At 47.2% G+C, this 20291-nt stretch overlaps 1 protein-coding gene across 3 annotated transcripts in view; it reads left to right on the top strand.

Moving 5' to 3' along the window:
* The first annotated feature begins 710 nt into the window (after window positions 1-710).
* The window catches only part of LOC118378799 (leucine-rich repeat protein soc-2 homolog), a 30506-nt gene continuing 10925 nt past the window's right edge, over window positions 711-20291 (top strand). Inside the window, exons 1-2 of one of the 3 annotated variants that reach the window (XM_035765785.2) lie at window positions 711-1119; window positions 6105-6303. In XM_035765785.2, the coding sequence (XP_035621678.1) occupies window positions 6112-6303 (192 nt within the window). In that variant the 5' untranslated portion in view covers window positions 711-1119; window positions 6105-6111. Of the gene's footprint in view, window positions 1120-1223; window positions 1348-3508; window positions 3629-6104; window positions 6304-20291 lie in introns of those variants that run through there. The other 2 variants (XM_052492557.1, XM_035765784.2) reach the window with 2 other exon arrangements.

The following is a 20291-nucleotide window of genomic DNA, read 5'->3' as shown; positions in this document are numbered from 1 at the left end:
ATCGGTTTAACATTAGGAATTAGAATTGAGTGAGTTGACCCTGGATCTGCATTTAATCCCAACCTCTGCCTGCATTGGGCCTTGACTGTGCTGTACAAAGACCTAACCACAGATACAGGATTTGATTTCCCAGTCCAAGTCTTGAACAATAGAAATTGAAGATAAAACTGACCTGTGGTTAGGAGGAAACGTAGCTGAGTTATACCAGTGTATGGAGAGCTGAGGCCGTTCTCCTCCAGGCAGGGACTTCCTCTGAGGCTCCTCACAGAGGCCCCATTGTGTTCTGGGGCCCCGTAGATTCCTCACCACACATGAAAGCCGCACATGCCAGAGTTTCACCTTGTGAAAAGGAAGACAAACATTTCTGAGTCACACTGCAGGTCTGATTAAGCCACGCACCCCTCTAGAAAAATAAGGGCAACTCTTGTTAGGGATTAAGATATTTTGTCCATTTGGGTGCTTCCCTCTCCCTCTCTCCCTCTCTCTGTCCCTCTCTCTCTCTCTCTCTCTCTCTCTCTCTCTCTCTCTCTCTCTCTCTCTCTGTCCCTCTCTGTCCCTCTCTCTCTCTCTCTCTCTCTCTGTCCCTCTCTCTCTCTCTCTCTCTCTCTCTGTCCCTCTCTGTCCCTCTCTGTCCCTCTCTCTCTCTCTCTCTCTCTCTCTCTCTCTCTCTCTCTATCTGGTGTCTGTTGTTATAGCAGGGTGTGTGTGTGTGTGTGTGTGTGTGTGTGTGTGTGTGTGTGTGTGTGTGTGTGTGTGTGTGTGTGTGTGTGTGTGTGTGTGTGTGTGTGTGTGTGTGTGTGTGTGTGTGTGTGAAAAGTGTTCATGGGTGGGTGCACAGCCCAAGTCCGAGTGACCAAAATCAGTCCGCTCCCCTCTGATCGTTCTCAGTGCCTACCTTCTCACACGCAAGGTAGGGCACACTGCTCTGGTCTGCCAGAGCACACACACCTACACATACACACCTATACACACCTACGCACACCCACACATACACACCTATACACACCCACCCTCTCTCTTCCCGGCACCTTGAGCAACCTCTCACCATTGGCCAGGTCCCCTAGCCCTCAGCATCTCCATCACGGCTGAAGGGACCATTCAAGAAAACAGGAGACAGAGGTAAGCCTTCTGGGTGCTATCTTCACTATGGGCTATGGGTTTTAGTATGCAGGATTTGCAAGGCACTAGCTAAATGAACCCCTCTAATAAGTGCTGTTCACAGGGGTTTGTGCAGTGCATGGACACGTTGGATAATTGCTGATAGAGGTTTTGATATTCCATTTTTTTATTGCTTTGGGATTTGAACATCTATTCTTGGTTTGGATGTCTAGTGTCTGATCATATCAAGTAAATATATTTATTTATTTATTAAGTGTTTCCCTATTTCTTGCTTAGGGCACAACTGGCTTGGTAATTGTGGTGACAGCAGGTGACTTCGAAGAGTAGAGACGGCACTTTTGACACGTCCTCAATTGGGACCTTAACATTTGATCCGATGTCAAATTTCATACTGAACAGAGCAGTGGTTGACGTACTTTTTAGGGATGAAGTTATGCACGTTCTTGATTGAATCCTTTAATTGGATTGTTAGCGCGTTTTACCAAGTGTTTTGATCTCTTCTAGTAACCATTGTGGTGACGGGGAAATTGGCACCCTGGATTGGAATCAGCAGGTTGAAGAGATTGGAGATATTATATTTGGCAATGGGTCTATTCATATTTTGATCTAGTAACACTGGGTTAATTTTGCCTGAATTTCAATTTACAGTGATTGATTGAAATTAGTCTCACTGCTAATTTTGTGTATGTAAGTCTGTCAAAAATAAATCAGCTTTGCTTCCGGCTATTGGGAAGAATAAAAAAAACATATCAGGAATGCCCAAAACAGAGCCAAGCAAAACACAGAGGCAGTCTGTAGGCTGCACACACTCACACACACACTGTGTGCTGTGATGGCGTGTATAAAAGCAAGCCTCTGTCTTTAGTATCGTCCCTCTTTCACCGTTGCCATGCGTTTTCATGGTTTCATGACATTATGAAAACTGACAGATTCCAGACCTTTCTCTATGCACCAATAAAGAGTAGAAAGTGTGCTGTAATAAATAGCAGAGGTATGAAACCACATTTAGATGGCTCTCTACCTCATATCAACAAAGATTGGATTTATGACTAAAGCTGTAAGCTGTTTTGTTTTATTTTAATCATCACTCATCCCAAAAATAGAGGCTCAATGTTCTTTCTGAAAGATAGGTGTGTTAGCTGTGTGTGTGTCTCTGTGAGGGTGGTGTTTGTGTGAGTCAGTGTTTAAGTGTGTGTGTCTGCAAGTGTGTGTGTGCGTATTGAATAAAGGTTTTCCTTGCAGTCGTAACTCACTGCCATCCTGTCCACAAACCTCGGTGGAATTTCGAGTGTGAGTGCTGAGACAGGCCGGGACATGGACTCATAAAGAACCTCTGTGAAGGCCGAGGAGGCGAGTCAGCTCTCTCTCTCTCTCTCTCTCTCTCTCTCTCTCTCACACAGTGATATTTTCCCTCACTCTCTCCAGCTAACCCTGAGGGCCAGTGCCTCATCCACGTCTTTCGCACTCCTCTCTTTCTCCCCTTGCTCTCCGTTTCCCTGCCGGCCTAGAGGACTCTCTCTCTTCCCTTGCTCTCCGTTTCCCTGCCGGCCTAGAGGACTCTCTCTCTTCCCTCGCTCTCCGTTTCCCTGCCGGCCTAGAGGACTCTCTCTCCTCTCGTTTTCCAGGGCCTTTTTTGACCGGCCTGTTTCAGTTCAGTCCAAAGTCAGGCCCTGTGTTACTGTAGAGGCTGCACTCACAAGTTGCTGTCTGGTCCTTGTACACATTACAGGATGTAGCTGTCAATGATCTACTGAACATCATTTAGACTGGCCTTTTCTTTTTCTGGGCTCAGTATCAACTTCACAGCCAACAGTCAGTCTGGAATTGACCATTTTTATTTTAGTGTCCAGAGATAGTCCTTTATAACCTACAGATGGTCGTGTCAGACATTGTTACTGTTTGTTTGCAGTACGTGGGGAATTAAGTACGAAGACTAGCATCAATGCTTTCTTCCAAGGAGGTGGTGAGAGAGTGAGAGAGTGAGAGAGAGAGAGAAAGAGAGGGGGAGAGGGAGAGAGAGAGAGAGGGGGGGGGAGTGGGGGAGAGGGAGAGAAAGAGGTCTGACTCCGAGTTTTCTGCACAACAAGCGGAAAAGCACACATGATAAATGTTCACCAATTTCAAGAGAACCAAAACTTCTTATGATAACATAGTCAAAATGTTGTGACATATTCTAGTAAGGAATAAAAAAACAATAGTAGTAAGACAAAATGCCCCAAAAATGAACAAGGGGAAACAACCCATATTTCCCAGCACCTTGTAAACCAATGTGTTGGGAAGATTCAGCAAAAAAAACATGTTCCCACGGCACCACTGAATATAATTGCAGGTACGGCAGCATTTACCAGATCAACTCTGACCCTTCACCTTTGACACACCACAGGCAGCCAATGATTAAAACCAAGATGGCCACCACCTCTTACAACAGTGCGCTCCAGGCTTTAAGGAAGGAGGTTTCAGGGGAATTTGGAGGACTCATATTTCATCTATTTGGGCTGTCTGCACCTTGGTAATGAATATTGAATTCCCTGACCTCAAAAGTGTGTTCTACCAACCAAACGTCCAAACCGGACCCACATCACACCCATGCAGTTGGTAACGGAGTGATGCTGAGACTCAAATCTGTCATACAAAAACCAATGACTGCAAAGTTAAACAAACCATATGCACAAGGACTACTTTTAATGATTTCCACACAACAACAGAAAACCTTTACTAGAAGAACATTGCTGATGCAAAATTTGTGCTGTTGGTGCCGCCATTCTGTTACCAAAGTTCTTCAAGTAAATGTGTTTTTGTAAAAAAAGTATGTGGAAATTGTTATAAGTCATCCAATGAGTTGTATGGTTTGTTTAACTTTACAATTACTGGTTTTTGTTTGACATACATTTTAGTCTCAGCATCACTCTGTTACCATGAAATTGCCGTGCAGGTACTGTAACATGGGCAAACAAATCCTTTTCCTTTGGATATGATTGGTTTCCATGGCTATTAGAGCTGTATCTAATGCAGAGATGTGACTTTCCAATTTGTGTGTTGGCGCTCTTAAATTCAAAGGCTTGCATATACAGTATATGCATTGTAGGAATACCATGACATTTAGTGAAGCAATAACAAAGACATTTGTGACTTCCTTTGTTGCCTCTGAAGATTGGGGATGGATGATACAGCCGTTGCGATACACACTACCGGTCAAATGTTTTAGAACACCTACTCATTCAAAGGTTTATCTTTATTTGAACTATTTTCTACATTGTAGAACAATAGTGAAGACACCAAAACTATGAAATAACACATATGGAATCATGTACTAACCAAAAAAGTGTTAAACAAATCTAAATCTAAAGGTTCAGCTTATTTTATTTTATCTTCAAATAGCCACCCTTTGCCTTGATGACAGCTTTGCACACTCTTGGCATTCTCTCAACCAGCTTTACCTGGAATGCTTTTCCAGCCATTTTGAAGGAGATCCCACATATGCTGAGCACTTGTTGGCTGCTTTTCCTTCACTCTGCGGTCTGACTCATCCCAAACCATCTCAATTTGGTTGAGGTTGGAGGGTTGTGGAGGCCAGGTCATCTGATGCAGCACTTCATCACTCTCCTTCTTAGTCAAATAGCCCTTACACAGCCTGTAGGTGTGTTGGGTCATTGTCTTGGTGAAAAACAAATGATAGTCCCACTGAGCACAAACCAGATGGGATGGCGTATCGCTGCAGAATGCTGTGGTAGCCATGCTGGTTAAGTGTGCCTTGAATTCTAAATGAATCAGTGTCACCAGCAAAGCACCCCCACACCATCACACCTCCTCTTCCATGCTTTATGGTGGGAAATACACATGCGGAGATCATCCGTTCACCCACACAGTGTCTCACAAAGACACGGCGGTTGGACCCAAAAATCTCAAATTTGGACACCAGACCAAAGGACAGATTTCCACTGGTCTTAATGTCCATTGCTCGTGTTTTTTGGTCCAAGCAAGTCTCTTCTGATTATTGGTGTCCTTGAGTAGTGGTTTCTTTGCAGCAATTCGACTATGATTCACACAGTCTCCTCTGAACAGTTGATGTTGAGATGTGTCCGTTACTTGAACTCTGTGAAGCATTGATTTGGATTGTAATTTGTTCTTTAGAGGCTGATAACTCGAATGAACTTATTCTCTGCAGCAGAGGTAACTCTGGGTCTTCATTTCCTGTGGTGGTCCTCATGAGAGCCAGTTTCATCACAGCGCTTGATGGTTTTTGTGACTGCACTTTAAGAAACTTTAAAAGTTATTGAAATGTTCAGTATTAACTGACCTTCATGTTTTAAGGTATTGGTCTGTCATTTCTCTTTGCTTGTTTGAACTGTTCTTGCTGTTCTTGTTGACATATGGACTTGGTTGTTTACCAAATAGGGCTAACTTCTGTATATGCTCAAACACATTAAGAAGAAATCCCACAAATGATCTTTTAAGAAGACACACCTGTTAATTGATATGCATTCCAGGTGACTACCTCATAAAGCTGGTAGAGAGAATGCCAAGAGTGTGCAAATCTGTCATCAAGGCAAAGGGTGGCTATTTGAAGAATCTCGAATATAAAATATATTTAGATTTGTTTAACACATTTTGGGTTATTACATTATTCAATATGTGTTATTTCATTGTGTTGATGTCTTCACTATTATTCTACTATGTAGAAAATAGTTAAAATAAAGAAAAGCCCTTCAATGAGTAGGTGTTCAAAATTTTGACTGGTAGTGTAAATGCTCACTACTTTCTTATGGTTGGTTCATAAGATTATGCTAATGTTTGAATCTAAGTCTGAATAAAATCAAATATACTGAAGGTTTAATCAACATGTCTTCTTTGTGTACTATGAACGCTTCATCCAAATGTTTCTTTATCAGTGTTCAGGTTGGGTTCAGGGTTCATGATCTCGATCTCGATCTCGATCTCTGTGTTCAGTGCTTGGTTGACATGTCTCTCTCGTCCTGTGTTTCCAGGTGGACTATGAGGATGTTGGAGGGGCTCATATTGGGACTCTTTGTCCTCAACGCAGTGGTGGCCAACCCCAGATTTGCCCGGCAGGTGGAATTAGACACGTACGACAGCGCCAACTATGATGTGGATCTAGAAAACTTGAATTTGGAGAATCCGGATGTCGATGGTTATGAAGATGGACTGACTATTGTCGAACCTCAGGTAAGATACTGGGGGGAAATTGGAGGGATGGGTGATGGAGATGCTGAGATTTGACCTCAGACCCCGTTTGAACATTCTAAGAACGTATCCCTCTATCCACACGTCCTTGAAGCAATCACTAATCAGTGTGATAGGTAAAATAAACTAACAGATGACATACTATAGCTTACCCTGACTCACTTATGACAAGTCAGTGGCAGAGAAAGGAACCTCACATCATAGACATCCTATGAAGGTGAATGTATTACTTAGAATTTTGTACATTGTACGTATCACATTACTGTTTTGCCTTGGTTGATATTGCCGGCACTTTGCTAGCTCCATTTCCTGACTCAGACGTCAATGTCAAAGTGCCATGTAAGTTGGTGGATAAAGCATTGATCTTGTGGAAGACGGCGTGTTAATTCGTTGATGGGGACTTATCATGGCTTTACACCCAACAGTATCCTGAGCCTCAATGATGGAATCTGCATTAATTAAACATTGGAAGAGTTCGAGACCCAAGGACTTGGGACTATATGTTTTTATCTGCAAAATGTATCGTTTTGAGATCATTTGTATTTTCAAGTCCCAGATCTCAGAACTGTTTTGTGATGTCTTCCTCTTTCACGACTCAATAAGTATACATTCACATACAATTATTTTTGATTGACAACCCAGCATTGTGTGATTGGATTGCATATAGAACTTTATAGCACCAAATGGACAGCTGTTTGAGCAGATAGAACCTTCAGATTTTTGTATTATATTGTAAATTTACTTGTAAAAGACCACTTAAAGAGCAACTCTATGTGAATAAAGCATTACAGCCGTGTAGCATTCGGAGTCAAATACTGCCGTTGCTGTGTCTGTAGACAAGACTTGATGGGCTCAGTGAACATTTTTCCTCAGCTACAATGTCTTCAGACAGAGAATAATGCATACAATGACATTTTATTTGTCTATGTCGAAAATCTTCTTTATCGTTAGTCAGTCAGGTACTCAATTTCCCTCTGAAAGCAGGTGTATCCCTCCCCCCTTTGGGATTAGATTGTAGACTACAAACAATACTATTGGTCTTGTGTTGGTTAATCAATGTGTATAGATTGAAATGTATGCATTGAGCAATACAGCTGTATCATATCTGGCCGTGATTGGGAGTGTCACAACTTCCACCGAAGTCGTTTCCTCTCCTTGTTCAGGCGGTGTTCGGCGGTCGGCGTCACCGGTCTTCTAGCCATCATCGATCCACTTTTCAATTTCCATTTGTTTTGTCTTGTTTTCTTACACACCTGGTTTCCATTTCCATCATTAATTGTTGTGTATTTAACCCTCTGTTCCCCCCATGTCCTTGTTTGTTTGTAAGTGCTTGTACGCTATGTGACTGGTGAGCGTCAAGTTTTGTACCCATATAGGTTATTTTTGTATTGCCGTGGGTTTTGTAATTAAACTGCTCTGTTACCTATCTCTGCTTTCCTGCGTCTGACTTCACTGCCACCAGTTCCGCAAGCCTTACAGAATTCTACACCACCCATATGGAGTCAGCAGGAGCAGGTGCCCTTGGTATAGGGGTCGAGGAGCGCGTCCTGGAGCAAGGGGCGATGATCCACCATCTTGGCGCCGCCATGGACCGCATTGTCCAAATTATGGACAACTGGAAGAGACAGGGAGTTTCTCCATCGCCTCCCCCAGCCCAACAGGGACCTACACTACTCACTCCCCCTGCACACGGTTCCAGTGGGATTCGTCTCACCCTCCCCGGGGAGTACGATGGGACGGCTGCCCGCTGCCAGGGTTTCCTGCTGCAGTTGGATTTTTACCTGGCAACCATCCACCCGGCTCCTTTGGGCCGTGAGAGGGTGTCCGCCCTCGTCTCATGCTTCTTTGGAAAGCCCTGGAGTGTGCCAACACCATGTGGATGGAAGGAGATGTGGTGTTGGACTTCTTTGAGGAGTTCATCGTTTCCGGGCATTCTTCGACCACCCACCCGAGGGCAGAGCGGTGGGTCTTTTCCACCTGCTGTAGAGGATGAGAAGCGCACAGGAGTTCGATTTGGACTTTCGGACCCTGGCCTCCGGAGCGGGATGGAACGACAAGGCCCTGATCGACCACTATCGCTGCAGTTTGCTCGATGACGTCCGTCGAGAGTTGGCCTACAGGGACACCACCATTACCTTCGACCAGCTGGTGGACCTGTCCATTTGGCTGGATAACCTGCTGGCTACCCGCGGACGTCCAGATCGGGGTCTGTTGGTTCTATCCCCCAGCACCACCACTCCGATGCCCATGGAGTTAGGAGGTGCTACGCTCAGGGAGACCGGAGGAGGTTCCGTCTCGTGCACCATCTGTGGCCGCAGAAGTCACACTGCCTGTCGGTGCAGGGTTGGTTCCTCTGGGGATCGAGGCAGCAGGCAAGGCACTCTGGCGTCACCCCAGGTGAGAAAGCACAATTCTCACCCAGAGCCCTCTGGGTTTTCCCCGCATTCCCAGCATAAGTTGCTCGTCGATTCAGGCGCGGCTGGGAATTTTAATGATAGATCATTTGCCCATAGTATAGGGATCCCCATCGTTCCTGTGGCTATGCCCTTCCCAGTTTACGCCTTAGATAGTCGACCATTAGGGTCAGGGTTGATTAGGGAGGCCCCCGCTCCTCTGGGCATGGTGATGCAGGGGGGTCACACGGAGAGAATCAGTCTCTTTCTCATTAACTCTCCTGCGTTTCCCGTGGTGCTAGGCCTACCCTGGTTAGCTTGCCATGACCCCACTGTTTCATGGCTACGGAGGGCTCTCACTGGGTGGCCGTGAGAGTGTTCAGGGAGGTGTTTACGGGTTTCCGTAGGTGTTATAATGGTGGAAAGTCCAGACCCAGTCTCCACCGTGCGCATTCCCCCCGAATATGCCGATTTGGCTCTCGCCTTCTCCAAAAAGAAGGTGACTCAATTACCACCCCATCGATGGGGGGATTGTGCGATAAATCTCCTGGTAGACGCTGCACTTCCCAGGAGTCACGTGTATCCTCTGTCACAGGTGACATATTGATGACATTCTGATATACTCTGCTACACGTGCCAAACACGTGTCCCTGGTGCGCAAGGTGCTTGGTCGACTGTTGGTGCATGACCTGTACGCCAAGGCTGAGAAATGTCTGTTCTTTCAACAGTCCGTCTCCTTCCTAGGGTACTGCATTTCCACCTCAGGGGTGGAGATGGAGAGTGACCACATCTCAGCCGTGCATAATTGGCCGACTTCCACCACGGTAAAGGAGGTGCAGCGGTTTCTAGGATTTCCCCATTTACTACCGGAGGTTTATCCGGGGTTTTGTTCAGGTAGCGACTTCCATTACCTCACTGCTGAAGGGGGGACCGGCACGTTTGCAGTGGTCGGCTGAAGCGGACAGGGCATTTGGTCACCTGAGGGCTCTGTTTACCTCGGCTCCCGTGCTGGACCATTCGGATCCCTCGTTGGCATTTATAGTGGTGATAGTGGTGGACGCGTCCGAGGCTGGGATAGGAGCCGTGCTCTCTCAGCGTTCGGGTACACCACCGATGCTCCCCACCTGTGCCTTCTTCTCGAGGAAGCTCAGCCCGGTGGAGCGAAACTATGACGTGGGGGACTGGGAGCTGTTGGCTGTAGTCAAGGCTTTGAAGGTGTGGAGACATTGGCTTGAGGAGGCTAAACACCCTTTTCTCATCTGGACTGACCACCGCAATCTGGAGTACATCCGGGCAGCAAGGAGACTGAACCCTCGCCACGCAAGGTGGGCCATGTTTATCACCCGTTTTGTTTTCACCCTTTCTTACAGACCAGGTTCCCAGAACTGTAAGACAGACGCACTGTCCCGGCTGTATGACACAGAGGAGCGGCCCATGGATCCCACCCCCATACTCCCCACCTCCTGCCTGGTGGCGCCGGTAGATTGGGAGCTGGACGCAGACGTTGAGCAGGTGTTGAGTGTAGAGCCCGCTCCCCTCCAGTGTCCCGCTGGGTGTCTGTACGTTCCGTCTGCTGTCCGTGACTGGCTGATCTATTCGGCCCACACGTCACCGTCCTCTGCTCATCCAGGCATCGGTCGGACGATGCGCTGTCTGAGTGGGAAGTACTGGTGGCCCACTTTGGCTAAGGGCGTGAGGGTTTATGTTTCCTCATGCTCGGTGTGCGCCCAGTGTAAGGCTCCTAGGCACCTGCCCAGAGGTAAGCTACACCCCTTACCCGTTCCACAGCGGCCATGGTCACACCTGTCGATCGGTTTCCTGACCGATCTTCCCCCATCACCGGGAAACACCACGATCCTGGTTGTTGTGGATCGTTTCTCTAAGTCCTGCCGTCTCCTCCCGCTGCCCGGTCTCCCTACAGCCCTACAGACTGCGGAGGCCTTGTTTACACACGTCTTTCGGCACTACGGGGTGCCTGAAGACATGTCTGATCAGGGTCCCCAGTGTCTGATCGGGGTCCCCAGTTCACTTCGAGGGTCTGGAGGGCGTTCATGGTATGTCTAGGGGTCTTGATTAGCCTTACCTCGGGTTTTCACCCCGAGAGTAATGGGCAGTTGGAGAGAGTAAACCAGGATGTGGGTACGTTTCTGAGGTCTTATTGCCAGGACCGGCCGGGGGAGTGGGCAGCGTTCATGCCCTGGCCCAGAACTCGCTCTGCCTCCACTAACCCCCCCCCCTTCCAGTGCGTACTGGGGTATCAACCGGTTCTGGCTCCTTGGCATCAGAGTCAGACCGAGGCTCCTGCAGTGGTAGACTGGTTCCGGCGCGAGGGGAAACATGGGACGCCGCCCATGTTCACCTTCAGCACGCCGTGCTGCGCCAGAAAGCCGGTGCAGACTGTCACCGCAGTGAGGCCTTGGTGCGAACACAGAGGGACTGGGTCTGGCTCTCGACCCGAAACCTGCACCTCCGCATGCCCTGCCGGAAGCTGGGTCGGCAGTTTGTGGAGCCATTGAAAGTCCTGAGGAGACTGAACGCGGTGAGTTACAGGTTACAAATTCCCCCAGATTACCGTATTAACCGCTCGTTCCATGTGTCTCTCCTCAGGCCGGTGGTGGCGGGCCCGCTCCAGGAGACTGAGGTGTGGGAGGTTCCTCCGCCCCCTCGATCCATACTCCTTCAGTACCTCGTGGACTGGGAGGGGTAGGGTCCGGAGGAGAGATGCTGGGTTCCAGTGGAGGACTTGTTGGACCCTTCAATGCTGCGGGAATTCCAACATCTCTGTCCGGATCGCCCTGCACCTCGCCCTCCGGGTCATCCTCGAGGCCGGTGTCGGCGCGCTGCCGTGCGTGAAAGGGGAGTGTTGTAGTTTCCTCCCCTTTGTTGGGGCGGTGTTCGGTGGTCGGCCTCACCGGTCTTCTAGCCATCGTCAATCCACTTTTAATTTTCCATTTGTTTTGTCTTGTTTTCTTACACACATGGTTTCCATTTCCATCATTAATGGTTGTGTATTTAAACCTCTGTTCCCCCCATGTCCTTGTGTGTAATTGTTTCTTTGTAAGTGCTTGTACACTATGTTACTGGTGCGCATCGGGTTTTGTACCCTTGTAAGTTATTTTTGTATTGCCGTGGGTTTTGTAATTAAACTGCTCCGGCTATTACCTATCTCTACCTATCTCTGCTCTCCTGCATCTGACTTCACTGCCACCAGTTCCGCAAGCCTTACAGGTCCCATAGGGCGGCGCACAATTTGCCCAGCGTCGTCCGTGTTTGGCCGTCATTGTAAATGATAATTTGTTCTTAACTGACTTGCCTAAATTTTTTAAATAAAAATGAAATAAATAAATACAGCTGCAGGGTTCAAGCTTCTCAACTCACTTGCATACAATGTATTCATAAAGGGCTGGGGAAGGGATACAATTAGGATAGGAATGTAGCTACATTAGACTTGGAACTAGTATGGCAAGTATGGATCAAAGTCAATGAGTGGCGTTGCTGTTTGTGAGAGGTGTTAGTACCTTCTACAGTAGCCTGTAGATACCGATGGCCTATGTGGCAAAGGATATTATAGCCCTTGTTGTTAAGTTCAATTCTAACCCACATTTGGCCCAGGTCTGACATTGGCATGCTAAAATGGGCCTAACTGCTCTGTGCTAGCCAGAACCCAAAGGGTTGTAAAGTGGGCCAGAGGGTTCTGTCGGACATTAAACAATCTGAACAATAAAAAGCACCCAAATGAGTCCAAAATGGCGGAAAGAGGAGAGTGAGCAGAGAGAGCGCTGCCCATGCTAGAAGTAGCCTTCAACGGCCCAAGTTGGATGTGATGCAACTAGTCTGCAATGCAGGTTTGGACAGAGAACACTAAAACAGCCCATTTCAGCCAATGTTCCCGTTTATTTTCTTTTGTAACAAAGACACAATGCCAAAACTATGTCAGGCTGGCATGAGGCTCAACAGCGGGATCAGATTTTCGACTCGTTCCCCTTGAGCCAAACCATTTAAACTGAACCCGATGTGGTATGCCACCATCCAAGTAAGTCCCACAATCCAAAGCACATTTGGCTATTATGACATAAGGGATCTGTGTACAAAACAATGTTGTAGTCGTTCATTAGTCTGCTGGGTTATCAATGTGCAATCTCATGTTCTAATGGCTCAGTTTGATGGAGGAAGGTGATGTTAATGCATAGAGTGTGTGTGTGTGTGTGTGTGTGTGTGTGTGTGTGTGTGTGTGTGTGTGTGTGTGTGTGTGTGTGTGTGTGTGTGTGTGTGTGTGTGTGTGTGTGTGTGTGTGTGTGTGTGTGTGTGTGTGTGTGTGTGTGTGTGTGCGCGTGTGTGTGTGTGTGTGCGTGCGTGTGAGTTGTTTTGGATAATCCAATCTGTTAAATTACCACATTTTATTTCAGCTAATTACATCTCATTTACATTGTCCCAATTCAAACTATTCTTCTCAGTATAAACAGGACAGATGGAGTATAGTGCATGTAATCCAAACGCCTTGGAATGATTCAGGGGAAAGAGAAACTGATACAGGAGAAAACAAACCCTTGACAATAGTGTAGATAGAAGACAGGAAAAACTCCAGCAGTTCCCTTCAGACCTTCTCTTCAGTGGTGTGTGTGTGCTGGGGAAAATATTCTCTAGATCGCTCTCACATGATTAACATTTTCAGTGCGATTATAGAATATTTGTTAGTGTGTGGCAGCGCTTGCCCTTGATACAGTTGGCTACTGAAGGGTGAGAGGGCAGATTTAGGAATACGGATGTAGAGTGGGAAAGGGGATCATGCAGACTGGAAGGAGTCCTCCCTCCTTCCCTCCCTCTGTCAAAGGAGACTCAATGATGATCTCTGCTTTCTCTTTCCAGCTCTCTATTGCCTTCCTTAATTCTGCAGCTCGTCTGACCCTAATCCTAAGAAGCGTCACACTTTTCTCCTGTAAACTGTAATCCAAGGCCAGAGTTACTGATCTGGTGCATTTAAAGCTCTTTGCAGACACTCCTAGAACAGGAGCTAACTTGGTTTAGAGCACTGTAGAGTATGTGTCTGTTGTGAATAGGTCACAGGTCACACTGCATCAGCAACATGCAAATAGAAGCTTGTAATGCTCTTTTTGGTCTATTTAAATGGTACCTCTAAGCAGCTTCAGAATAGCAGCTTTAGAGACAGGGGCCACTCGTGGAAAACAAGTGAAGTTATGTAGTAAAAATGCGTAGCTTTATTCTGTTTATACCTGAGTGTTATTAGCCTCTAGTGGTGTCCTTAAAGATGTTAATACCAGACCTGGGTCAAATACAGCCAGGTATGGAAAATACTTTCAAATACTTGAACTGCACTTCATTTAGTTTTCCCGTTACAATAGAACCAATAGAATAATCCCAAAAGTTCAAATGTCAAGTTAAATCAAGCTCATCTCAAATTTTACTTATAAATATTTTAGCAAAGTCTGATCTATACTGCAATTCCACATAAGATCCACAAAAGTTTTTTTTAAATACAATCATTGCATATGCATTTTATTTATTACATCATAATACATGACAACTTTGCCATTGTTTCGGCTATTTCTCAAATTAAAGTCTGTGGTGTTGCTTTGAAAACAAACAGACGTGTAACTCTGATCGCTCAGATGACCTATGACCTTGTGATTGGCAGTTGCTGCATGTGGACAGGGATTAGTGTTTTCATCAATTTACATTTACATTTACATTTAAGTCATTTAGCAGACGCTCTTATCCAGAGCGACTTACAAATTGGTGCATTCACCTTATGACATCCAGTGGAACAGCCACTTTACAATAGTGCATCTAAATCTTTTAGGGGGGTGAGAAGGATTACTTATCCTATCCTAGGTATTCCTTAAAGAGGTGGGGTTTCAGGTGTCTCCGGAAGGTGGTGATTGACTCCGCTGTCCTGGCGTCGTGAGGGAGTTTGTTCCACCATTGGGGGCCAGAGCAGCGAACAGTTTTGACTGGGCTGAGCGGGAACTGTACTTCCTCAGTGGTAGGGAGGCGAGCAGGCCAGAGGTGGATGAACGCAGTGCCCTTGTTTGGGTGTAGGGCCTGATCAGAGCCTGGAGGTACTGAGGTGCCGTTCCCCTCACAGCTCCGTAGGCAAGCACCATGGTCTTGTAGCGGATGCGAGCTTCAACTGGAAGCCAGTGGAGAGAGCGGAGGAGCGGGGTGACGTGAGAGAACTTGGGAAGGTTGAACACCAGACGGGCTGCGGCGTTCTGGATGAGTTGTAGGGGTTTAATGGCACAGGCAGGGAGCCCAGCCAACAGCGAGTTGCAGTAGTCCAGACGGGAGATGACAAGTGCCTGGATTAGGACCTGCGCCGCTTCCTGTGTGAGGCAGGGTCGTACTCTGCGGATGTTGTAGAGCATGAACCTACAGGAACGGGCCACCGCCTTGATGTTAGTTGAGAACGACAGGGTGTTGTCCAGGATCACGCCAAGGTTCTTAGCGCTCTGGGAGGAGGACACCGTGGAGTTGTCAACCGTGATGGCGAGATCATGGAATGGGCAGTCCTTCCCCGGGAGGAAGAGCAGCTCCGTCTTGCCGAGGTTCAGCTTGAGGTGGTGATCCGTCATCCACACTGATATGTCTGCCAGACATGCAGAGATGCGATTCGCCACCTGGTCATCAGAAGGGGGAAAGGAGAAGATTAATTGTGTGTCGTCTGCATAGCAATGATAGGAGAGACCATGTGAGGTTATGACAGAGCCAAGTGACTTGGTGTATAGCGAGAATAGGAGAGGGCCTAGAACAGAGCCCTGGGGGACACCAGTGGTGAGAGCGCGTGGTGAGGAGACAGATTCTCGCCACGCCACCTGGTAGGAGCGACCTGTCAGGTAGGACGCAATCCAAGCGTGGGCCGCGCCGGAGATGCCCAACTCGGAGAGGGTGGAGAGGAGGATCTGATGGTTCACAGTATCGAAGGCAGCCGATAGGTCTAGAAGGATGAGAGCAGAGGAGAGAGAGTTAGCTTTAGCAGTGCGGAGCGCCTCCGTGATACAGAGAAGAGCAGTCTCAGTTGAATGACTAGTCTTGAAACCTGACTGATTAGGATCAAGAAGGTCATTCTGAGAGAGATAGCGGGAGAGCTGGCCAAGGACGGCACGTTCAAGAGTTTTGGAGAGAAAAGAAAGAAGGGATACTGGTCTGTAGTTGTTGACATCGGAGGGATCGAGTGTAGGTTTTTTCAGAAGGGGTGCAACTCTCGCTCTCTTGAAGACGGAAGGGACGTAGCCAGCGGTCAGGGATGAGTTGATGAGCGAGGTGAGGTAAGGGAGAAGGTCTCCGGAAATGGTCTGGAGAAGAGAGGAGGGGATAGGGTCAAGCGGGCAGGTTGTTGGGCGGCCGGCCGTCACAAGACGCGAGATTTCATCTGGAGAGAGGGGAGAAAGAGGTCAGAGCACAGGGTAGGGCAGTGTGAGCAGAACCAGCGGTGTCGTTTGACTTAGCAAACGAGGATCGGATGTCGTCGAACTTCTTTTCAAAATGGTTGACGAAGTCATCTGCAGAGAGGGAGGAGGGGGGAGGATTCAGGAGGGAGGAGAAGGTGGCAAAGAGCTTCCTAGGGTTAGAGGCAGATGCTTGGAATTTAGAGTGGTAGAAAGTGGCTTTAGCAGCAGAGACAGAGGAGGAAAATGTAGAGAGGAGGGAGTGAAAGGATGCCAGGTCCGCAGGGAGGCGAGTTTTCCTCCATTTCCGCTCGGCTGCCCGGAGCCCTGTTCTGTGAGCTCGCAATGAGTCGTCGAGCCACGGAGCGGGAGGGGAGGACCGAGCCGGCCTGGAGGATAGGGGACATAGAGAGTCAAAGGATGCAGAAAGAGAGGAGGGTTGAGGAGGCAGAATCAGGAGATAGGTTGGAGAAGGTTTGAGCAGAGGGAAGAGATGATAGGATGGAAGAGGAGAGAGTAGCGGGGGAGAGAGAGCGAAGGTTGGGACGGCGCGATACCATCCGAGTAGGGGCAGTGTGGGAAGTGTTGGATGAGAGCGAGAGGAAAAGGATACAAGGTAGTGGTCGGAGACTTGGAGGGGAGTTGCAATGAGGTTAGTGGAAGAACAGCATCTAGTAAAGATGAGGTCGAGCGTATTGCCTGCCTTGTGAGTAGGGGGGAAGGTGAGAGGGTGAGGTCAAAAGAGGAGAGGAGTGGAAAGAAGGAGGCAGAGAGGAATGAGTCAAAGGTAGACGTGGGGAGGTTAAAGTCGCCCAGAACTGTGAGAGGTGAGCCGTCCTCAGGAAAGGAGCTTATCAAGGCATCAAGCTCATTGATGAACTCTCCGAGGGAACCTGGAGGGCGATACATGATAAGGATGTTAAGCTTGAAAGGGCTGGTAACTGTGACAGTGTGGAATTCAAAGGAGGCGATAGACAGATGGGTAAGGGGAGAAAGAGAGAATGACCACTTGGGAGAGATGAGGATCCCGGTGCCACCACCCCGCTGACCAGAAGCTCTCGGGGTGTGCGAGAACACGTGGGCGGACGAGGAGAGAGCAGTAGGAGTAGCAGTGTTATCTGTGGTGATCCATGTTTCCGTCAGTGCCAAGAAGTCGAGGGACTGGAGGGAGGCATAGGCTGAGATGAACTCTGCCTTGTTGGCCGCAGATCGGCAGTTCCAGAGGCTACCGGAGACCTGGAACTCCACGTGGGTCGTGCGCGCTGGGACCACCAGATTAGGGTGGCCGCGGCCACGCGGTGTGGAGCGTTTGTATGGTCTGTGCAGAGAGGAGAGAACAGGGATAGACAGACACATAGTTGACAGGCTACAGAAGAGGCTACGCTAATGCAAGGAGATTGGAATGACAAGTGGACTACACGTCTCGAATGTTCAGAAAGTTAAGCTTACGTAGCAAGAATCTTATTGACTAAAATGATTAAAATGATACAGTACTGCTGAAGTAGGCTAGCTGGCAGTGGCTGCGTTGTTGACACTACACTAATCAAGTCGTTCCGTTGAGTGTAATAGTTTCTACAGTGCAGCTATTCGGGGGCTATCTGGCTAGCTAGCAGTGTTGATTACGTTACGTTGCGTTAAAAGAACGACAATAGCTGGCTAGCTAACCTAGAAAATCGCTCTAGACTACACAATTATCTTTGATACAAAGACGGCTTTGTAGCTAGCTATGTAGCTAGCTACGATCAAGCAAATCAAACCGTTGTGCTGTAATGAAATGAAATGAAAATGTGATACTACCTGTGGAGCGAAGCGGAATGCGACCGGGTTGTTGAGTGGGAAGTTATATTCGGTAGACGTTGGCTAGCTGTTAGCTAGCTAGCAGTGTCTCCTACTTTAAGGACGACAAATAGCTGGCTAGCTAACCTCGGTAAATTAAGATAATCACTCTAAGACTACACACTCTAAACTACACAATTATCTTGGATACGAAGACAGCAAAGACAACTATGTAGCTAGCTAACACTACACTAATCAAGTCGTTCAGTTGAGTGTAATAGTTTCTACAGTGCTGCTATTCGGTAGACGGTGGACGTTAGCTAGCTGGCTAGCTGCTGGGCAGTAGACTACGTTAGGACGACGAAATACGATAATTACGCAATTATCTTTGATACAAAGACGGCTATGTAGCTAGCTAAGAATAAATTGCTAAGATTAGACAAATCAAACCGTTGTACTATAATGAAATGTAATGAAAAGTAATGAAAAGTAATACTACCTGCGGACCGAAGTGCGAATGCGACCGCTCGCTCCAACCAAATGTGGGGATGCAGTGTCCAAGAAGGCTAAACGTAAAACATTTCATCACAGGTAAGACATTTAACTTGTTTATAGTCCGTTTGTAACTCCACTTACTACTTGTAGCTGTATAGTTCGTCACACATGCTGAACACGGGTCATCTGGGCATCACAAGTCCCTATTAGCCCACTTAGCTAAACCCTAAAAGTGAGCCCAGGGAGCTAAGCAAGTGTTTAACTCCTTCATCCCACACATGTAACTATGTCACCAAGCTTTATAGCAGAAAGCCTTTCAATGGACAACATATTGTAAACAGGCGCTCTGCAAAATGTTTTGATCTTACATAGATATTGTATTTCTTACCATTAGAATGCATTAACTTGATGTCTTACCAAGGTCAATTATTTTAGTCCACTGGCAGGATTGAAACAAGTCTTGTATTTCCTGGGGAAGCAAAATCAACAAAAAAAGTAAATGCATTTTCTGGGTGAGTGAGAGAAACTCAAAACAAGTCCTTATCTCAATACAACAGAAAAATCTACGTAAGATTGACATTTTTTGCAGTGTGGCTGCAATGTATCTTGTGTTATCATGAAGCCATCATTAAGCGAAGTTGGCCTTTGTAGAGAGCGGCAGTGGGCCCTGAGAAAGACACACAGGACATAACACAAAGGCAGATGGAACGTATGTATACAGATGTACATGTGTGTACAGTCCCATATGCCTGCCATTGAACCCATACAGTGCGTTCGGAAAGTAATCAGACCACTTGACTTTTTCCACATTTTGTTACTTTATGGCCTTATTCTAAAATGGATTAAATTGTTTTTCCCTCATGAATCTACACACAATACCCCATAATGACAAAGCAAAAACAGGTTTAATTAATTTTTTGCTAACTCATTCATTTAAAAAAAAAAAATTTACATATGTATTCAGACCCTTTACTCAATAGTTTGTTGAAGCACCTTTGTCAGCGATTACAGTCTTGAGTCTTGGGTATGATGCTGCAAGCTTGGCACACCTGTATTTGGGTAGTTTCTCCCATTCTTCTCTGCAGATCCTCTCAAGCGCTGTAAGGTTGGATGGGGAGCGACTCTGCACAGCTATATTCAGGTCTCTCCAGAGATGTTCGATCAGGATCAAGTCCGGGCTCTGGCTGGGCAACTCAAGAACATTCAGAGGCTTGTTCCGAAGCCACTCCTGCATTGTCTTGGCATTGTGCTTAGGGTCGTTGTTCTGTTGGAAGGTGAAACTTTGCGTCTGTCTGAGGTCCTGAATGCTCTGGAGCAGGTTTTCATCAAGGATCTCTCTGTACTTTGCTCCATTCAACTTTCCCTCAATCCTGACTAGTCTCCCAGTCCCTGATGCTTAAAACATCCCCACAGCATGATGCTGCCACCACCATGTTTCAATGTAGGGATGGTGTCAGGTTTCCTCCAGAAATGATGCTTGGCATTCAGGCCAAAGAGTTAATTCTTGGTTTCATCAGAACAGAGAATCTTGTTTCTCATGGTCTGAGAGTCTTTAGGTGCCTTTTGACAAACTCCAAGAGGGTGGTTATTGCCTTTTACTGAGAAGTGGCTTCCGTCTGGCCATAAACCATAAAGGCTTGATTGGTGGAGTGCTACAGAGATGCTTGTTCTCCATTCGCCACAGAGGAACTCTGGAGTTCTGTCAGAGTGACCATCGGATTCTTGGTCACCTCCCTGACCAAGGCCCTTCTTCCCCGATTGCTCAGTTTGGCCAGCTCCAGGAAGAGTCTTGGTGGTTCCAAACTTCTCCCATTTAAGAAGGATGAAGGCCACTGTTCTTGGGGACCTTCAATGCTGCAGACATTTTCTGGTACCCTTCCCCAGATCTGTGCCGTGACACAAT

The sequence above is a fragment of the Oncorhynchus keta genome, chromosome 33 (genome assembly GCF_023373465.1).
Source record: "Oncorhynchus keta strain PuntledgeMale-10-30-2019 chromosome 33, Oket_V2, whole genome shotgun sequence".
NCBI lineage: Eukaryota > Metazoa > Chordata > Actinopteri > Salmoniformes > Salmonidae > Oncorhynchus > Oncorhynchus keta.
The sequence above is the reverse complement of the archived record's forward strand: the minus strand, read 5'-3'. Positions and strand labels throughout refer to the sequence as shown.